Source organism: Chionomys nivalis, chromosome 14 (assembly GCF_950005125.1).
Source record: "Chionomys nivalis chromosome 14, mChiNiv1.1, whole genome shotgun sequence".
NCBI classification, from domain to species: domain Eukaryota; kingdom Metazoa; phylum Chordata; class Mammalia; order Rodentia; family Cricetidae; genus Chionomys; species Chionomys nivalis.
In genome coordinates, this window is record NC_080099.1 from 7276059 (window position 1) to 7294648 (window position 18590).

Here is an 18590-nt window from a genome sequence, read left to right on the forward strand (position 1 = left end):
TACACTTTGCCTTAGATTTTCAGGAATTTGTAGTCTCAAACTATCACTGTTTTACTTGAAATAAATTTTAATCCAAACTACAAATATCATTTAAATGATGAGCGAATTATAGAAAATAGGGAAGAAATAAATACATTAAAAGCATAAATATGATTTTATTTAATATTAGCAAGTATTTGTTTTAAATTTTCTTTAATGCTATATTACCTTTATCAGAAATAATAAAAGTAAGCCAGACATGGTGATGTGCACCTTTTAATCCTAGCACTGGGAGACAGAAGCAGGCAGATCATTGTGAAGCTGAAGCTAGCACAGTCTACCTAGTGAGCTACAGACTACCCAGGCTACATGGTAAGGCCTTCTCAAAAATGAATAAATAAACTCTAAACTCCTAGAAACTATGTAGCATACATAGTACTTTCCAAATGCATATAAGTAGTTATGAAGAAACAAATTATTAGTTACAACATTCTTCAATAGAAAAAATTTAGAAACAACCTATCAAGAGAATGGGCATATACATTACAATATAATCTAATTAAAAATAGAGAAATAAAGATGAAATGGATATACATGTGCAAAAATGGACCAATTTCATAAATCTATGTTAAGCCAGAAAAACATGTTGCAGTAGGATACAAAATAAGGTAACTTTCACAGAATTCTTTTAAAGAATATAAGACAATAGTGTACCCTATATTATTGATATATTCATGAGTCCTAGAAGTTACTAAGAAACGCAGAAAGTTACAATCTTACCTTCTATTCCGAGCCTATGTCTAGTGGCCTACAGAGCAAGTCCTAGGATGGCCAGGGCTATACAGAGACACTCTGTCTCAAAAACCCAAAGGAACAACAATAATAACAGCAAAGAGCAAATCAAAACAAAAAAGAAAACAGACAGGCTTCTATGGGATGATAATAAAATATAGTAAGATAAAGCAAAAACTCACATGCCCATTTATACAGAGCAAACTTTAGGAATAGAGACCCATTCCTTCACACTCTCGGTAATCATATCAAAATACTAAACTGGAGGCCATAATATATATGTATGTATATTATATAGGAATACTATATATTATATATAATATTATTATGATCTATAAGGTAAAAAGAGAAGAAAAATATAAATAAGATAAAATGATGATAAACAATAATGGATCAAATTTTAAAAAGTAAAGAATATTCCTGATACAACATAGTGAGTCAAGGAATCTCCAAAGATATCCTTGAGTTCATTTTCTTTTGTGCATCTACTGGACATAGACCAGCCACCTGTAAGAGTAGTTTGTTTCCCAGTGATACTCTCTTGAAGGAAACGAAATTTTCATTTGCAAGTGGTTATCAACTGGAGATGGCTTCTGGGTTAGGGATGGGGACATGTGTCCACTTCTCTTTTCAACTGTAGGACCCCATCTGCTGCTGACCTGTGCAGACCTGTGCAGACCTGTGCGTGCTGCCTCAGTCTCAGTTCATATGTGCATTGCTCCTGTTGCTTTAGAGGGCCTGGTTTCTTTTGGTGTCCTCTGACTCTTACACTTTTTCTCCCTCTTCTTCTTTATCTTCCCTGAGCCCTGAGGGGAGGAATGTGGTGGAGAAGTCCTGTTTAGGACTGAGTGTCTCAAGGTCCCTCACTACACAGTGTCTGGCTGTGAGTCTCTGTGTTTGTTCCCATTTCCTGCACAGGGACATATCTCTGATGATGGCTAAGCACTGATTTATGAGTATAGCAGAATGTAATTAGGAGTCATTTTATTGATGGTTTTCTTTGTTTGTTTCTCTTTCTCCCTTCTCCCTCCCTCCCTCCTCTCCCTCTCTCCTTCCCTTCTCCTCCTGCTCCTCCTCCTGCTCCTGCTCCTCCTCCTCCTCCTCCTCCTCCTCCTCCTCCTCCTCCTCCTCCTCCTCCTCCTCCTCCTCCTCCTCCTCCTCCTCCTTCTTCTTCTTCTTCTTCTTCTTCTTCTTCTTCTTCTTCTTCTTCTTCTCCTCCCTCCTCCTTCCCTCCCCCTCCTCCTCCTTTCCTCCCCCTCCCCCTCCTCCTTTTTTTTTTTTTTTTTAAAGAAGAGTACTATTTGCTTTTACTCTGTCTCTGGGCTATCTAGTTTTAGGTTGTTCACCCAAGCATTGTTTTATATGGGTTCCATCTCATGGGTTGGGCCTTAAGTCAATTCAGGAATTGGTTGATTACTTACACAAACTTTGTGTCACCATGGCACTAGCATATCTTAAAGGCAGAACACCATCGTCCATCCCAGGGTTTGTAGCTGGGTTGGTGTTCATATTCTTCTTTTGGTAACATTCTTGTAGCAAAGACACTAGCATACAGAGCTGCAGGCTCTGTGTAGGCACCAGCTCAACCCTCCATGTGTAACGAGTTGTGTAGGCATTATCTTCAGTCATTGGACTTGCTACCATTTTGTCTAGAGCAACCTATAGTTTTGGTCACAGCCTGGGTTGTTTGGGGGTTAGAGTCCTTTCATGTCTCTTCTGATTAGTTTTGGTTTGAAGTTTATTTTTGTCAGCTATTAAAATGGCTATACTGACTTGCTTCATGGGTTTATTGACTTGGAATATCTTTTTCCTCCCCTTTCCCCTGAGGTGACGTCTATTCTTGGTGTTAAGTTGTAGTTCTTGGATGCAGCAGAAAGATGGGTCCTGTTTGTGTATCCATTCTGTTAGTGTGTATCTGCTTACTGAGAAATTAAGACTACTCATGTTGAGGTATATCAATGGACAGCGTCTATTGCTTTTTTTGTTGTTGTGGTGGTGGTGATGGTGATGGTGGTGTGTCTCTGTGTGTGTTTCCCCACTTTTGATTTGCTTCTCCCAGATTATTTCTTGTGTTTTGTTGGGTGTAATTAACCTCTTTAGATTTGAGCTTTCCTTCTAGTCCTGTTTTTAGGGCAGGGTTTGTAGGCAGATACTGCTTAAATTTGGTTTATCATTGAATGTCTTACTTTGTCCATCTATTGTGATTGAAAGTTCAGCTGGGTATAGTGGTCAGGGTGGACATCTGTGGTCTGGTAGAAGCTGTAGAACGTTTCCCTGCCTTTCTGGTGTTTAGAGTCTCCATTGAGATGTCACTTGTTCTAATTTGTCTGCTTTTATACTTTACTTGGGTTTTCCTGTTTCAGTTTATAATCTTTCTTTGTTCTGTACGTTTAGTGTTTTAATTATTATGTGCTAAGGGGAATTTCTTTTCTGGTCCAGTCTATTTGGTGTTCTGTATTCTTTTTGTACCTTAATAGGCATTTCCTTCTTTAGGTTAGGGAAATTCTCTGATTTCCTTTAAAATTTTCTGTGCCTTCGACTTGGGTTTCTTCTTTTGTTCCTATTATTTCTTTTTTTCAGACTGTTCCAGATTTCCTGAATGTGTCAGGAAAAGTCATTTTCTTTGACTGAGATATCTATTTTTTTCTATTGTGTTTTCAAGTACTTGAGTCTCTCTTCCACATCTTGCCTTCTGTTGGCGAGGCTTGCCTCTGAGGTTGTCCTATTAGAGTTCCTAAATGTTTCATTTTCAGATTTCTCCCAGTTTTGGTTTTCTTTATTCCATTTCCACTTTCAGGTCTTGAACTGTTTTATTAATTTTCTTCCATTGTTTGTTCCTAGATCCTTCAAGAGATTGATTCATGTCCTTCTGAAGGACTTCTATCATGTTTATAAATGCAATTTAAAGGTTGTTGTCTTGTACTTTTAGCAATGTGGCAATACCCAGTCCACAGGGACTGTTGTGGTATGCTTGCTGGAATCTAGTAGAGGCATACTGTCCTAGCTCTTTGTCATTGTGTTTTTATACTGACTTTTAGTCATCTGGGTTTGGCAAAGATTGTAAATTCTGGGTGCTGATACTTGGTCTTGTCTTTCGTGGGTATTTTGTTCCTTGGGTTCTGTGTCCCTCTCTGGTTCTTTGGAGAGTGTGGTGGCTATGTGTTGTCTGGTAGGTAGTTCTTCTGGGATCCTGAAAGGCATTGCCAATGTGGGTTCCAGGTAAAAAGTATTGGGACCTGATAATTAGAAATGGGGATGAGCTGGTTTGGGGGCTCAAGGGATACACAGGAGGGAAGAAAGCAGGGAGTCCCACCATGATCTGCTTAGGCCCCTGGGAATGGGAGCAGAACGTGAAGAGAGGCTACAGCATGTAGTCTGCTATAGAGCTGATGCCGGGACCTGGGAGCTGGGTGTGGAGGAGAGGAGGGGAGAAGCTCGGAAGCTCTGCTGCTTGCTTCACTGATCTCCTTGCTTCTCTGGCAGCCTTGAGTGGAGGATTCCTAAAAAGCCTACTGGAGCTGGGGCCTGAGGGAACAAGAGGGGTGGGGAGGAAGGCTGGAGAAGATCTGTGTGGTCTTCTGGATATGGAGGCAGAGAAGAGGGGGTGCTGCAGCATGTCTGCTGCAGTCCTGGTGGTGAGACTGGGATGAATCTGGGAGGACTGGAGCTGCCGTCGGCCTGCCTGCTTCCCTGGCTGGAGTCTGTTGTTTTCTTAATGACATCCATTCTGACTGGGAGGAGATGGGATTTCAGTGTAGTTTTAATTTGCATTTTTCTGATGGCTGTTGAAGCTACGCACTTCTCCATATGTTGTTTCTTGGCCATTTGTGTTTCATCTTTTGAGAACTGTTTTCATTTTACTAGCCCATTTATCATTTGGGTTGTTGACTTGGTGCTTTTTTATTGTTGTTGTTGTTTGTATATTTTGAAGTTATTACTCTATTTTCTTCCATCCACAATAGTTCTGTTTTCCCAAGCAGGTAGTCAATGTGGATGAGAAATCAGCTTAAAAAGTGTCGTATTTTTTTCAGTCCCATTCTTTTTTTTTTGTATTTAATGTATATGTGTTTAGAACTGGAGTTACAGGGTTCTGTGAGCCACCAACTGGTTGCTGGGATCGAACTTTGTTCCTGGAAGATCTGTCAGTGGCCTGAACTGTTGAATCTCCTCCCCATCCTCTAATTTTTTTCTATAGTTTATATTTTTTATGAAATTTACTTCATTCAGCCTTCCATTCATTTGGATCTTTTTTTAATTAGAAAGTCTAAATTTATACAATAAAAACTAACAAAAGATATGTTATCAAGATCAAAATAAAAATGAAACTCACAGGAAATTGTTAAATATGTAGAAATTTGCAAAAACAGGATATCACAACGTTTTCAGTAGAATTACTAATCAAGCAGAAATATATCTGGAAGTGAATTTGAGTAATTCCTGAGAGAGCATAATCAAGAGTTTAAAGTTTTCATAAATGATTAGATGCTAATAGAATCAATCATGACTTTTAGGTTTTAAATATAGCATAGATAACATTTACTGTGATTTAATTATAGGGTAATTTTCTGTTGAAAGTAATTTTTCCCCTGTCACAGGCCCCTTTTCTTGTTTCCTGGCATTTACCCTCCCTCACTCCCACATAGATACACTTATATAAAAACTACACACATGAGAAAGAACACATGGTTTTTGTCTTTATGAGCCTGTGCTACCTCATTTTATGTAGTTTTTCCAATTCTATTAATTTTCCTGCAAGTTGCATAATTTTATTTTTCTGTATGGCGAATAAAACTCATTGTTCATATGTGTACCATATTTTTATTGTCCATCCATCTGTTGATGGTCATCTAGGCCAAATCAATTTCCTTGCTGTTTTGAATAGAATAGTGGTAAATCTGGGCATGGCAGTGTCTCCATTGTAATAGGTGAAACCTCAGGAAGACCCTGCAGTGGTATAGCTGGGCTTTATGGAAGTTTTGTTTCTAGCTTAGGAGAAACCTCCAAACTGATTTCCACAGTGGCTTTATATCCCCAGCAGCAGCAGAAAGTGTTCTTTCCTATCCCAGCATGGTTGTTCCTGAGATAGTCCTTCTGGCTGGGATGAGCTGGGCTCTCAGGGTGGTTTTGATTTGTGTTTTTCTGATGTGGAAGGACGTTGAACACTTTAAAAAGTATTTATTGGTTATGTTAATTTCTTTTGAGAACCCTCTCTTCAGCTCTCAGCCTGTTTTTTGTTTAGTTTTCTGAGTTCTTTGTGTGTTGTCGTTGCCCCCATTTACTCTGTACTCAATTAGCTTTTTATTTTGCTGTACAGAAGCATTTTTAATTTCATGAGGCCCCATTTGTTGATATTTGGCCTTATTTCCTGATACTGAAGTTCTATGAAGTGCTTCCTGTGCCCATACCCTACTTTTTTTTTCCTCCAGCATTTTCAGAATTTCAGGTTGAATGTTAGGTTTTTGATCCATCTGAAGTTGATTTTTGGCAGAATGAGAGAATATAGGTCTAGGTCGTTCTTCTACATATGGGTATCCAGTTTTCCTAGCAACAGTTGTTAAAGAGGCTGTTTTCCCAATGAGTAGTATGTGTGTTTTTGTAGTGTTTTTATTTTCATTCATTTTGTGTCTTAGGGAGTAATATAAATTGAAGGGGAACAAGTAAAACTAAATAATAATTTCCTCTGCTTTTTTTATTCTACTTTCTAAAATACTTTTTGTTTTATAGGGATTTGTCTTGGCTGTTACTATTGCACGAGAAGCGATTGATGAATTTCGACGTTTTCAGCGAGACAAGGAAATGAATTCACAATTATATAGCAAGCTTACAGTAAGAGGTTAGCAAGAGACTTTTAATCTCCTAGCATTTGCATAGTATAAGCATGTTAGAGTTAACGTAGAAAGGGGCGCATGCTCGTTCTGGGCTTGAAAGCTCATGTGACTTTTTCTTATAGTTTATAATGCTAGAATTTCAGGTAGAGTTTTATTCATTTTCTTACATGTGTACGTCTGTGTGTTGTACATGTGCACATATGTATATTTTCATATTTATACACTAACAAATGTATGCATACACTTACACAAACCTATATGCTAAGTTCTGTTAGAAAGCTGTAACAGATATGAAAGAAACATGTGTTGTGTGATCCACAGTAGCTCTTTAAAGCACATCTTAGTTTTAACGACAGCCACAGAAGTCAATGTTGATATCATGGCATTAAGCATCTGAGTAAACGTCATTATCCAGTGCACCGCAGGTGCATACACATAGTTCTCTCCCCGCATGTGGGCCTTTACAGATGCCTAAGAGCCATTTTCCTCATTTTGAGTCTGTATTGGAGTCAGTTTATCGGGAAGAGAATGGGGCACGCTGTTACAAACAGGGTTTGTGATAGTAGAAAAGAGACCTGATGAGTAAGTAGTGCGGGGCCCTGCAACTCTAAATGGGAGCTATAGCCTGGAGTTCTGTTGAGAAGTAAGGTCCGAGTGGATATTGTATGTTCTGTCTCTGGACATATTTTTTTCTTACTCAAAAAAATCCCCTTAAGCCTTTTGTTTTTAATACCTTATTGAGTATGACTTAAGACTTACGATCAGTGTTTTTGCTCTGTTCATCAAGTTGTGTAACCATTACCATCATCTAATTTTAGAACATTTTTAGCATTTCCAAAAGAAACTCAAAATTCATTGGATCATCTTTTCATGCTTTCCTCCTTTTCTCCCACTGAAGCCCTAGGTGACCTGTGCTCTACTTTTCCATCTCTGGTTGCCTACTCTGGACAGTCAAATGTATGGAATCATGTACTGTGAGATCTTCCGTCATTGGCTTCTTTGTCATGTTTTCAGGGCTTAGACATGCTGTAGCATGAAGTAGTATTTTATTTTTGTCGACAAGACCTTGCTTCAGACACACCACATTTTGTTCATCTAGTCAACACTGGTGGGCATTTGAGTTGTTTGTATTCTGTAACTGTTACCAATAACCACACTCCTATGAACATTGTTTACCAGCTTTTCATAAACTTTGTTTTCATTTTTTTTGGCTATCTTCCAGCAGGGAGGTTCCTAGACTGGGCAATGCCTCTTTAGCATTTTGAAAGAACCACCACCCTACTTTTTAATAGACTGTATCATTGGCATTCTTGCCAACAGTGTACATGGGTTCTGATTATGCCATGTTTTCATCAGTTACTGTCTGCCATGTTTATTGTAGTAGTATGGCTTTTATTTGCATTTGCTAATGATTATTGAGATTGAGTGTTTTTGTATGTTTATTGGACATTTGCCCACAATTGTATATTCATTCCTTCAACCACTTTTTAACTGAACTGTTGGTCTTTCTGTTGCTGAATTTTAAGTGTTCCTTTGCTATCTTGGGTAAGCCTTTGCCAGATTTATGATTGCAATATCTCTCCCATTTTGTGGGCCTGTATCTTCACTTTCTTGATGCATAAAATGTTTTATTTGGTCTAATTCATCTACTTTTCCCTTTTGTTTGGTGTTGTAGCAAAGAAATAACTGGCCAACTTTGTAATGATTTCTCTTTTTTTCTATTGGCTATAGACTTACCTCTACATTTAAGTCTGGTCCATTTTCATGTACACGGTGTTATATTGGTCCACCTTAGTTTTCATAAATATGAAGTTATTTGTAACCATATGCTAAAAGACTAATCTCTCCACTCTATTTTAGACCATTAAAAGAAATGAAGTGAGTTGGGGAGATGGCTCAGTCAATAAAGTGCTCACTGCACAAACATAAGGACTTGAGTTAGGATTCCCAGCACCCATGTAAAATGTTGGGTATTGGGATGAACATCTGTAATGTTGGATGTATGTTTGGGGAAGGGAGACAGCAGATTCCTGAAGCTTACTGGCCACAATCTAGCCATAACATTGAGCGTCAAGTTAGTGAGAAACTCTGCCCCCAAAAGAAGCAGGACAATGGAGAAAAACACCCAACATTAACCTCTGACCTTCATCTATGTGTGCATGCACACATCAACACATGTAAGTACTAGAAAAGAAAGATTTATGAAAAAGAACCCTCAAATGGCCAGGTAAATTAGGTTTGATTTTATATTATATTGAGAACAGTTTATAGATTCTAGCTTATTGTGAAATTAATTTTACTTTGATGTTTGTAGTTAAGCAGAGTGTGTTGATGGAGTAAAATAATTGCAGACTTTTTCTGATGAGGGTCAGATGTGACCCTACAAGACATGAAGTTTAAACCAACTGTCTTTCCCCTGATCAAGAAGACAAGGAAGCCATGGGAGAAATTGTAGAAAGATATCAAGAGAATGATATATGAATACTTAGAGAATAACTTTAGAGATATGGCAGTTATATGAATATGTAAAAGAATTCAGGGGCTGAAAAATAGCCTAACTAATAAAAGAAACTTACCAGAAGGTTTTAGTCGCAGACTTAAGCAAACTGGAATGTCAGTGACCTTGACTCTATGTCAGGTGAAATGATCCAGTTTGAGGGGCATAAAACAAACACAAATGAGCAGTTCTTGAGAGGTATTACAACAACATAAAGTGTATGACATGTCCGTCATAGATGTCCTGGAAGAGGAGGCAGAGAAAGGACAGAGTAGGGAAGAAGCTTGCTCTGTTTGATCAAAGACATGAACCTGTGCCTTCAAATTGCAGCTACCCCAAAAAGGATCAAGAGGAAGAGGTCATCACTAAGGCACAATCAGACTGTTGAAACTTGGTAACCTGGAGGAAAGGCCGAAAGCAAAACAAATGGTCCAGATGTGATGTACTCAGATCAGCAGTCATGGAGGTGACAGGGCAGGCGTTTACAGCAATGAGAGCATAGACTATCAGCCAGGTCTTCTGTCTGGTAAACCCTGAGTTAATAACTGAAGAAGGCCCTGGCAGGGGTGGTGCACTCCTGTAACCCCAGCACTTGTGAGGCAGAGGCTTATAGATCTATTTGAGTTCAAGGCCAGCCTGGTCTACAGAGTGAGTTCTAAGGATTGCAGGATTGTTACACAGAGAAACCCTGTCTCGGGTGGGGGAGACAAAAACTGAAGAAGGAATTAAAACATTCTTAGATAAAATTCCCCGCTAACCTTTAAAATTGTTCACATGCGTGCGTGCGTGCGTGCGTGTGAGTGTGTGTGTGTGTGTGTGTGTTTAGTGTCTGTACATGGCATGCACGTGGATGTTAGAGGACAACTTACAGGAGTCAGTTCTCTCCTCCTCCCATTTGTTTCCCAAGGACCCAGCTCGGAGAATCAGGCTCAGCAGCAAGCGGCTTTACCTACTGAACCTTCTATTTGGTCCACTGATTGGCTTTTATGCACTGAAGAAAATAGTCAGAAAGTGGGAAAAAGGGCCAGAGAGATGACTCAGCAGTTAAAGTCACTTGATCTTGCATAAGACACAGGTCAGTTTCCAGCACCTACCTCAGACGGCTCAAAACCTTCTGTAATTCTACTTCTAGGGGCTCTTATGCCTTCTTTTGATCTCCTCAGACATGTGTACCTGTTGATACATAGAGCATACACTTAGCTACAGATGTGTAATAATAGATAAATATTATAAAGGAAATAAAAACAGAGGAGAAAATATGTATGACCTGATAAAGACTCAATATCTAGATAAGTAAAGAACTTTGCAGTTTACCAGCAAAAGAAACTCAACTTAGAAACGGACAAAGAATCCAAATAGGTTTTTTTTTTCAAATAAGATAAATAGCTAATAAGCACATGGTGTTCAGTTATCATCATTAACTTATAGGAAAATGCAAAGAAAACCTCAGCAAGGTAATGCTACTAGGAAGGCCATCACTAAGGTATTGTAAGATGACAAAGTGTAAGGGCTGATGTAAAAATATTGGTATCCTGGAACATTAATTGGGGGTATTATCAATGTTTAATCAGTCACAGTTACATCCTTCATGTTTAGATAGAATTTAATACAGAGACCCAAGAACATTTGCCCATGTTTATTATAGTCTTTAATATTCATGACAGCCCAAATGAAAAGAGTCTATGAGTGGTTAAATGCCTAAGTAAAGTGCAGAATGTAGATTTATAAGTTACTATGAATTAGGGAAAGGAGGAAGGAGACAGCAAGTACTTACTGGGTGTGAGGGTGAGGAATGCTTTTTCTTCTGTTTGTTTTGTCCTATTCTGTTATTTTCTTTATTTTATTGTGCTTTAGATGCTCCTTTGTTTGCTTCCTTCCTTTCTCCTCTTCTTCCTCCTCTTCCTCTTCCTCCTCCTCCCTTCCTCTTCCCCCCTCTCTCTCTCCCTCCCCCTCCTTCTCCCTCTCCTTCTCCCCCTCCCTCTCCCTCTCCCTCTCCTTTTCCTTTTTCTTCTTCTTCTTTTCTTTTTTCCTTCTTGTTTTTGGTTTTTTGAGACAGGGTTTCTCTGTGTAGACATGGCTGTTCTGTAACTCACTTTGTAGGCTGAAGAGGCCTAATTTAACATTAGTGCAGCCATGACAGGCTGCGGACTAACACTCCTGGGACTAGACCTCACTATTAACAATAAGCAAGAAAAGCCACAGACTATATTCTTCAGGGGACCAATCAGAATTAGGACAAACAAGTACTAGGTGCTCCAGCACATTAAGAATAGCTTATCTAATTTGTATGTAGGTTGTCAATTGCCAGTCTTTGTTTGGCAAGACTCCTGCCACTCCACTCCTGTCCAATCAGGAGTGCAACCCTCATTTGAATCCGGAATTCCCCTACCTCCCTGTCCTTTACTCCCCGCTGCCATAACTGAGCTCAATGCTGCTCTCCCTAATCCAACCACTGTGCAGAGGGACAGAGAGCCCTAACTCGAGCTCGCAATAAAGGCTCTTAGCTTTTGCATATGAACTTGGACTCCTGGTGGTCTCTGGGGTGCTCATGATGCAGGCATAATATAGATCAGACTAGCCTGCAACTCAGAGAGATCTGTCTTTACCTCTGGTGTTGGGTTTAAAGGGGTGCACTAGCACTGCCAGGCCCCTTTGTTTTTTTAACGAGACAGAAAAGGAGTAGATTTGAGTGGGAGGGGAAGTGAGAAGGATCTCGGAGGAGTTAGGTTATTCCATAATCAGAATATGTTGTATGAAAAAATATTTTCAATACAAGAAAGAAAGATAAAAAATAAATATCTCAAGCACCCTAGTGGAAAGATACTATTGAAATAAAAGAAAGTAACCTGAAAGTATAGCTTTACAAATGACTGAGTTAAACCAGAAGTAATCAAGTGTTTTAAAGTTATACAGTAATCACATATTCTGTTGGTATTGTTTATATATGCTGTCAGATCCTGGGATATCTAAGGACTTAAAAAATTTCTGCAAGAAGAAATAGAAAATGTATATGAGCCTCTGTATTGAGATTAAATTTCAAACTCTATGCTATTTATACAGAAGGAGATAGTCTGTCTTTTTTTAGTACCTTTACAGCAATCACCAATTAATAGTGATTTAATTAATGTAATAGATTGTTTTGTGACTGAGTGCATTTTGTTAATACCTCATCATGCAGCTTGAAATATATGACAATAATCTAATTCATTATTTAGTCAAATAATATAAAGTCAAAAAACACTGGCCAGGGTACTTTCTTTTATTTGAGTTTTTCCAATGTGGCCTGTGAATTTGGGGAGAAAAATAGGTATCTATAGTCAAAAAGCCCCACAGTTACTTATAAGTCAGTTTCCTATTTATGTTTTATCGGTATAAAATTTCAAAATATAAAATCAACCACCTTAGAAAAATGTTATGCTAACTTTTTCATGAAAAGAGCAAAATGTTATTGTCCTTACTAAACAAATTAGCTTCTGGAATTCCCAGGACTACTATTGCCTCCTTAGCCTGCGAGTTCCATGCAAAGCTGTGTGGTGGTTGTTTTTAATGTGTCCACAACAGCATGGCCATACATGTTGAGGTGAAGCAGGGCTTCTGGAAGAAAGAACTTTTGTCTCAGGTTGAGGAAGCATCACTTTTATGGATTTTCCACTTTTGTAGTGCTTGAATTAAACATACTTTAAAGTCAGTTGTCAGTAGGTCTGTTTCTAATGCAAATAGCAGTATACCTTTTTAAAAGTCAGCCACCATCGGGAGCAATGGAAGACATGAGAATTTTACATGTGGAAGTGAAAACGGCAGCTGTTTGACCCCATTCATAGTGTAGATGCCATCACTCTGGGTGCTTTTGGGAGCTGCAGAGGGGACATCTGAAGTCTGTGTGGACTGACATGCCTCAGTCACAGCTGCGTGTGAGGTGGTGCAGTGTCCTTGCTTTGTGAATGAGTATTTTGACAGAATGCATGATGAGTGGAAGCTAGAGTGTGAAGGGAGCATCTGTTTAGCTTGTGACTAAGCACGGTGTAAATATGCATTTAAAGACTTTCATTTCTAGTATTTCATAGATGGTCTGTTGGAATAGTGTTTGTGGTGGCTTCCTTTCGTGCTTTACTGTGCACTTCACAGATGAATTTGGATGGAAGGTAGCTGGGGAAATGGTCTGTTATTTCTTTTGTAAAGGAATGCCTTTTCTTGCTTTAAATACGCTAATGTTCTGAAAATGTTTTGTTTGGAAGCAGAATCTGCTCAAGAATATCACCTACTCGCGGCATGGATTTTGAGCTGGCTCTTTACCTCATTATCTGATAAGCTGCGTGCCTTGTACAGGAGTTATCTGCATTTCTGGCTGCTACCTCACTTCCTTTCTCTACGTGTAGGACTGTGTTACTACTTGTCACTGTCATCCATGAGTCTCGGAGGGTATTCAGTGTGCTAATGGCATTGTTTTCTTAAACTCACCCACCGAAGCCTGTACAGGCAGACAGATCGCCCTTGTGCACCAGCTCTGTGCGTGCCTTTTGTCTGACCTGCTGATAGAGACAGTCTTTACTTTTCGAGATGTTTGCCAGACGTCTCAGGCTGCTGTCATATTTTTATGAGTTCTTTACCTGATGTGAATAAACTAGGAGTTTTATTTCAGTGTCTAGTTTTGCATATCACATTAGACAAACTGTGTGTGCATTGTTGCTCTCTGAAGTCTGTGGCAATATTCATATTATTTTTTGATTATATGGTGCTTCAGTTACTGAGGTAGATTTAGAGGGAGAGTAGTTGGCTAATACAACTCACCAATTACCATTTCATATTTCATTAACTCAGTATTCTTTCTAAAATTACCAAATTCATTTTTGCTAAGATATTTAGAAAAAAATGAGGATCTTAAATTATGTCGATTATAGCTAAAGAAGAATATTTTTTTAATGACTTTGTTGCTAATGTAGGCCGAACGAAATTTTTTAACATTTTATCTTTTTGCTCATTAAATATTTGTTTTTATCTTTAGTTATATGAACATGTATGTATGTATGTATGTATGTATGTATGTTCAGGTTCTTGTGGAGTCTGGAAGACAGGGTAGCATATTCCCTGGAGTTATAGGCTCCCAGATGTGGGCGCTGGGAACCAAACTCAGACTTTGGAAGAGCAACAGTGCTCCCAACCACTCAGCTGTGTCCAGCCATCGTTAAGTAGTTCTTTCTCTCTTTTTAAATCATGAAGATTGTTTAATATCATTATTCTATGATGACTGAAGTATGTGTTTAGATATTTATTCACTTCTTGTAAGTTATTGAATTTGCTGGAATGTAATGCCTTTGAATAGCCTCTTGGATCTTTTATATTTCTATGGTATCTATCAGTACATAAATGAAAGAAAGTGAGGTAAGTATAAATAATAATACTATTTAGGCACAAAAAAGACCAAAAGCTTGTGATTTGTGCCAACATGGATGAATCTGGAATTAATTATGGTGGAACTAGAAAGAAAGATAAACACTGCATGAACTCATTCATGTTTTGAATCTGGAGAAATTAATCTCATAGAAGTGGAGAGTAGAAGAATGATTGACAGTGGGGACAGAGGAGGCAAAGTGATCAGAAAACAGACATTAAGTTTGGAGACATGGGAGAAATACCTTCTGGTGTTCTCTAGCACAGGAGGCTGACTATGACTAATAACACTCTTGAAGATTTTTTTTTTTTATTAAAAAAAATTTCTGCCTCCTCCCAGCCTCCTCTCCCCACTCCTCTCCCCCTCCCTCTCCAGTCTGAAGAGCAGTCAGGGTTCCCTGCCCTATGGGAAGTCCAAGGTCCTCCCCCCTCCATCCAGGTCTAGGAAGGTGAGCATCCAGACTGGTTAGGCTCCCACAAAGCCAGTACATGCAGTAGGATCAAAACCCAGTGCCATTGTTCTTGGCTTCTCATCAGCCCTCATTGTCCGCCATGTTCAGAGAGTCCGGTTTTATCCCATGCTTTTCCAGTCCCAGTCCAGCTGGCCTTGGTGAGCTCCCAATAGATCAGCCCCACTGTCTCAGTGAAGATTTTAAAATACAACCTTTTCATCTCCAAGAATTAATAAATATGAGAGGGTACAGATATAACAAATGTGGATTTAATACACATTTTATATATGTGCATCAAAATCTCACATTTTACCCTTTACGCAGTCATTTTGCACCAATTAAAAACAAAACAAAAAGTGCCAATAAGATATTTATATTAAAAACAAACAAACAACAACAATAAAAGAATTGCAAGGATTTGAAGTAGATTTTCTGAGTCATCACAGCCCTTTCCCCACAATGGCTGCTTGTTTCTGGTCTGATTTCATGGGGATTTTTTCCTTTGTGTCATTTAACTTGAAAATCCAGACACCAGATTTTAGTGCCATCAAGTTCTGTGTCAGACTTCCCTCTCTACTCACATACTCCTTCACTCTACTGTGTGCCTTAGAATTCAGTGCCCTTGAGTATTTGGCCTCTCCTCTTTACAGGTCTCTATTGGGGTGTGCTTCTACATTGTTGAAATGTGGCCTCTTCAGGAGTTAAGGATTTTCTGATTGCTTTGCCCTTGGCATAGTTAGGTCTTGTGTTAGTTACTGTCTTCATTGCTGTGATATATACCTAACAGAAGCAGCTTAAAGAAAGACTTAGGAGTTGACAGCTCTAGGGTTACAGTCCATCATGGCAGCAGGTTCCTGGCAGCCTGGTATGGTATCCACAGTGAAGAGGCAGAGAAAAAGGAAAACGGGCTTGACCGACTTGTGCTCTCTCCCTCCTACCCTAAATCTGTCCTAGATCCATAGCCTAGGGGATGGTGATACCTTCATTCAGGGTAGGTCTTCCCTTCTCAGAGTCTGACAATGAAGGTTAACCCCACAGGCCTCTCCTGTCTTTCAGCTTATTCCTCTTGTACAGACAGACCAGAGCAGCTGTTTTCCAGGCCCTTGTTTGTTGGTCATAATCTTCCTACTAACCTTTGCCTCCTGATAAATCAATCTGATAAAGTTTAACTTACCATCTTTTTTGTTTTATTATGGTTATGATGTCCTAAAATCTTTTTGCATAACTCAGATTCATAAAGATTTTCTTTTCTGTTTCTGTATTTTCTAGAGATTAAGTATTCATTCATAACCATTTGAGTAAAATCTCCCATTAGTACATAGTATGTATCTAGGTTCTGTTATTGCATACAGGTACACAGTTGTCCTAGCTCTGTGTCTTGGAAAAGTGGTCTTTTCCCTACAGCCTAGCCTTTACACCTTTTCACATGTGACTTTGGTTCTGGGTTCTTTTTCCTACTCCATCATCTTAGTTGGCTTTTTGTCTTTGTAACTGCTGTTACTTTGTAATAATTCTTATGGGACTGTCATTCTTTCCACTTTGCTATTCATTTTAAGAGAAATTTTGGATAGTTTGGGGGTGATATTTCCCTGTACTCCTAGGATTATCTTGTCAATAAAAATCTTTTCTTCCCTGGAATTCACTAGAGGCCAGACTGTTGGTTGGGATCACATTAGATACACTGTTCAACCTTGGGGAGAGTCACCATTACCACTCCCTTTACTCTTAGGCCTTTTGGTTGTATGGAGGAGCGGGCTGCATCCTGCCGCCCGGCTAGCTTTACCCCTGAAATAATTAAACAAAAACTGTATTCATTTAAACACTGCCTGGCCCATTATATCTAGCCTCTTATTGGTTTACTCTCACATCTTGATTAACCCATTTCTATTTATCTGTGTATCTCCACTTGACTGTGGCTTACTGGCATGAGTCTAATCAGCGTCCATCTTGGGCAGGAAATCATGGCGTCTGCCACACTTCCCTTCTTCCCAGCATTCTGTTCTGTCTACTCCGCCCACCTAAGGATGGCCAACGCAATCTCTTTATTCAACCAATGAAAGCAACACGCAAAGAGAGGAAGGACCTCCTACACTGCTTTTTTAAGATCTCTCGGTTGATATTTTGTTTATTGCAGGGTTGGTATAATTTTCTTCATATTTTCTATGGTCGTCCTGCAGTGAGTGTCTTGAATTCTGATTTTCATTAGATGAACTTGATCTAGGATCTCACTAAACAAGGGGGAAGGAAAGCCTTTGTTTCTTTGTATGAATTTTTCTGCCTCTCCACTTTTCAATATTCATTTACACCTATATTGGTCTTTATGAGGTTGTCATGGTATTTTCTATGTCTCCTTTAAATTTTCTACTTAAAGCATTAATCTTTGGATGAATATTTGATATTTCAGGGTATAGAACAACTTCAATGTTTTTCACATTTGACCAGTATTTCTGACTTCTATCACTGATATGAGCATCCTGTTTCACATGCATATTTAGTACAGAACGCCAAACTATGTTTAGGTTCATTTGAGGAATTTTTAGTAATCCTTTCCTAATCTTAAGCCAATGCCCATTCTAAAATTAGTCATTTTTAAAAGATATTTACTTCTTTATTTTTGTGTGTGTATGTGCACTAGTGGAAGACAGAAGAGGGCATTGAATTCCCTGGAGTTCAAAGAGATTGTGAGCTTCCATTGTGAGTGCTGGAAACTGAACCTTTGCAAGAGCAGCAAGTGTTCTTAAATATTTCAAACACAATTCAGTTCAAATGTCTATTATTTTGATACATGCTAAGGAATAGCAGTAGTAAGACATTAAAAATCTGCTTTCCATGATTAAACCATTTTAGTTCTATAAGGAGAGAAAACTTCTTGTGCTAGTAAAAATAGTGCAGTTCATACCATCTTTCATCTGAGCTGTGATTTTTCAGGCAGCATTCCTGGTGTTGCTTAGTGCAAAGCATCCATGTGGTGTGTTTTGAATCCAGACTGCAGCAAAGCAGTTTGAACTTTGGGTGTTGTTCATCCAGAGCCCTTTACTGTTGCCAGTTTTCTTGTAAACCCTGCATTCAGAGGTGACCCATGGTTTAAGAAGGCCTGAGTTGCTTGAGTATCTTACCTGTCAATGTGGACTCTTGAAATTTTGTAGTGAGATGGACTTCTTTGTGATCACCCTCCACTATTCTTTCTGGGCACTTGCTTCCCATATGGCCAGACATTTATTTTCATATTCTTTCTCTCATTCACCTTCTCTTTCTCTGTCTCTCCTCTAACTTCCTTCTTTTCTTTTATTGTTTTCTCACTTCAAGTTACAGTTTATTTGTAAGGAAGGGGGAACCCAAATATCAAACCTGCCTTTCAGGGTAGAATTAAAGGCTATCTATGCAATAAAAGAGGAGGATACTTAAAGTGCACTTTGAGAAACTGGTGATTTTAGTATGCTCTGCGGTGGTGGTGGTATTCGGGGTCCTCTGACATTAAAGGGCATTCATTAGTCACTCTGTAGAATCAAGTAAAGTGGTTTAACAAAAACAGTCTTGAAGTCCAGAAAAGTAACCTGGGCAGCTGTTATCTAGAGGTGTTGTCTAAAGCAAAGCTGCTGAGGAGACTAGTAATTTTTTATTTCCAGAAGTAATGATTTTTAACCCAGTTAACAT

General features: G+C 38.9%; 1 protein-coding gene across 3 annotated transcripts in view; it reads left to right on the top strand.

Annotated features, from left to right (window-relative positions):
* Atp9b (ATPase phospholipid transporting 9B (putative)) overlaps positions 1–18590 on the top strand; it is a 196040-nt gene that overhangs the window by 32195 nt on the left and 145255 nt on the right. For all 3 annotated transcript variants that reach the window (XM_057788553.1, XM_057788554.1, XM_057788555.1), the window contains exon 5: positions 6496–6604. In XM_057788553.1, the coding sequence (XP_057644536.1) occupies positions 6496–6604 (109 nt within the window). The remainder of the gene's footprint in view (positions 1–6495; positions 6605–18590) is intronic.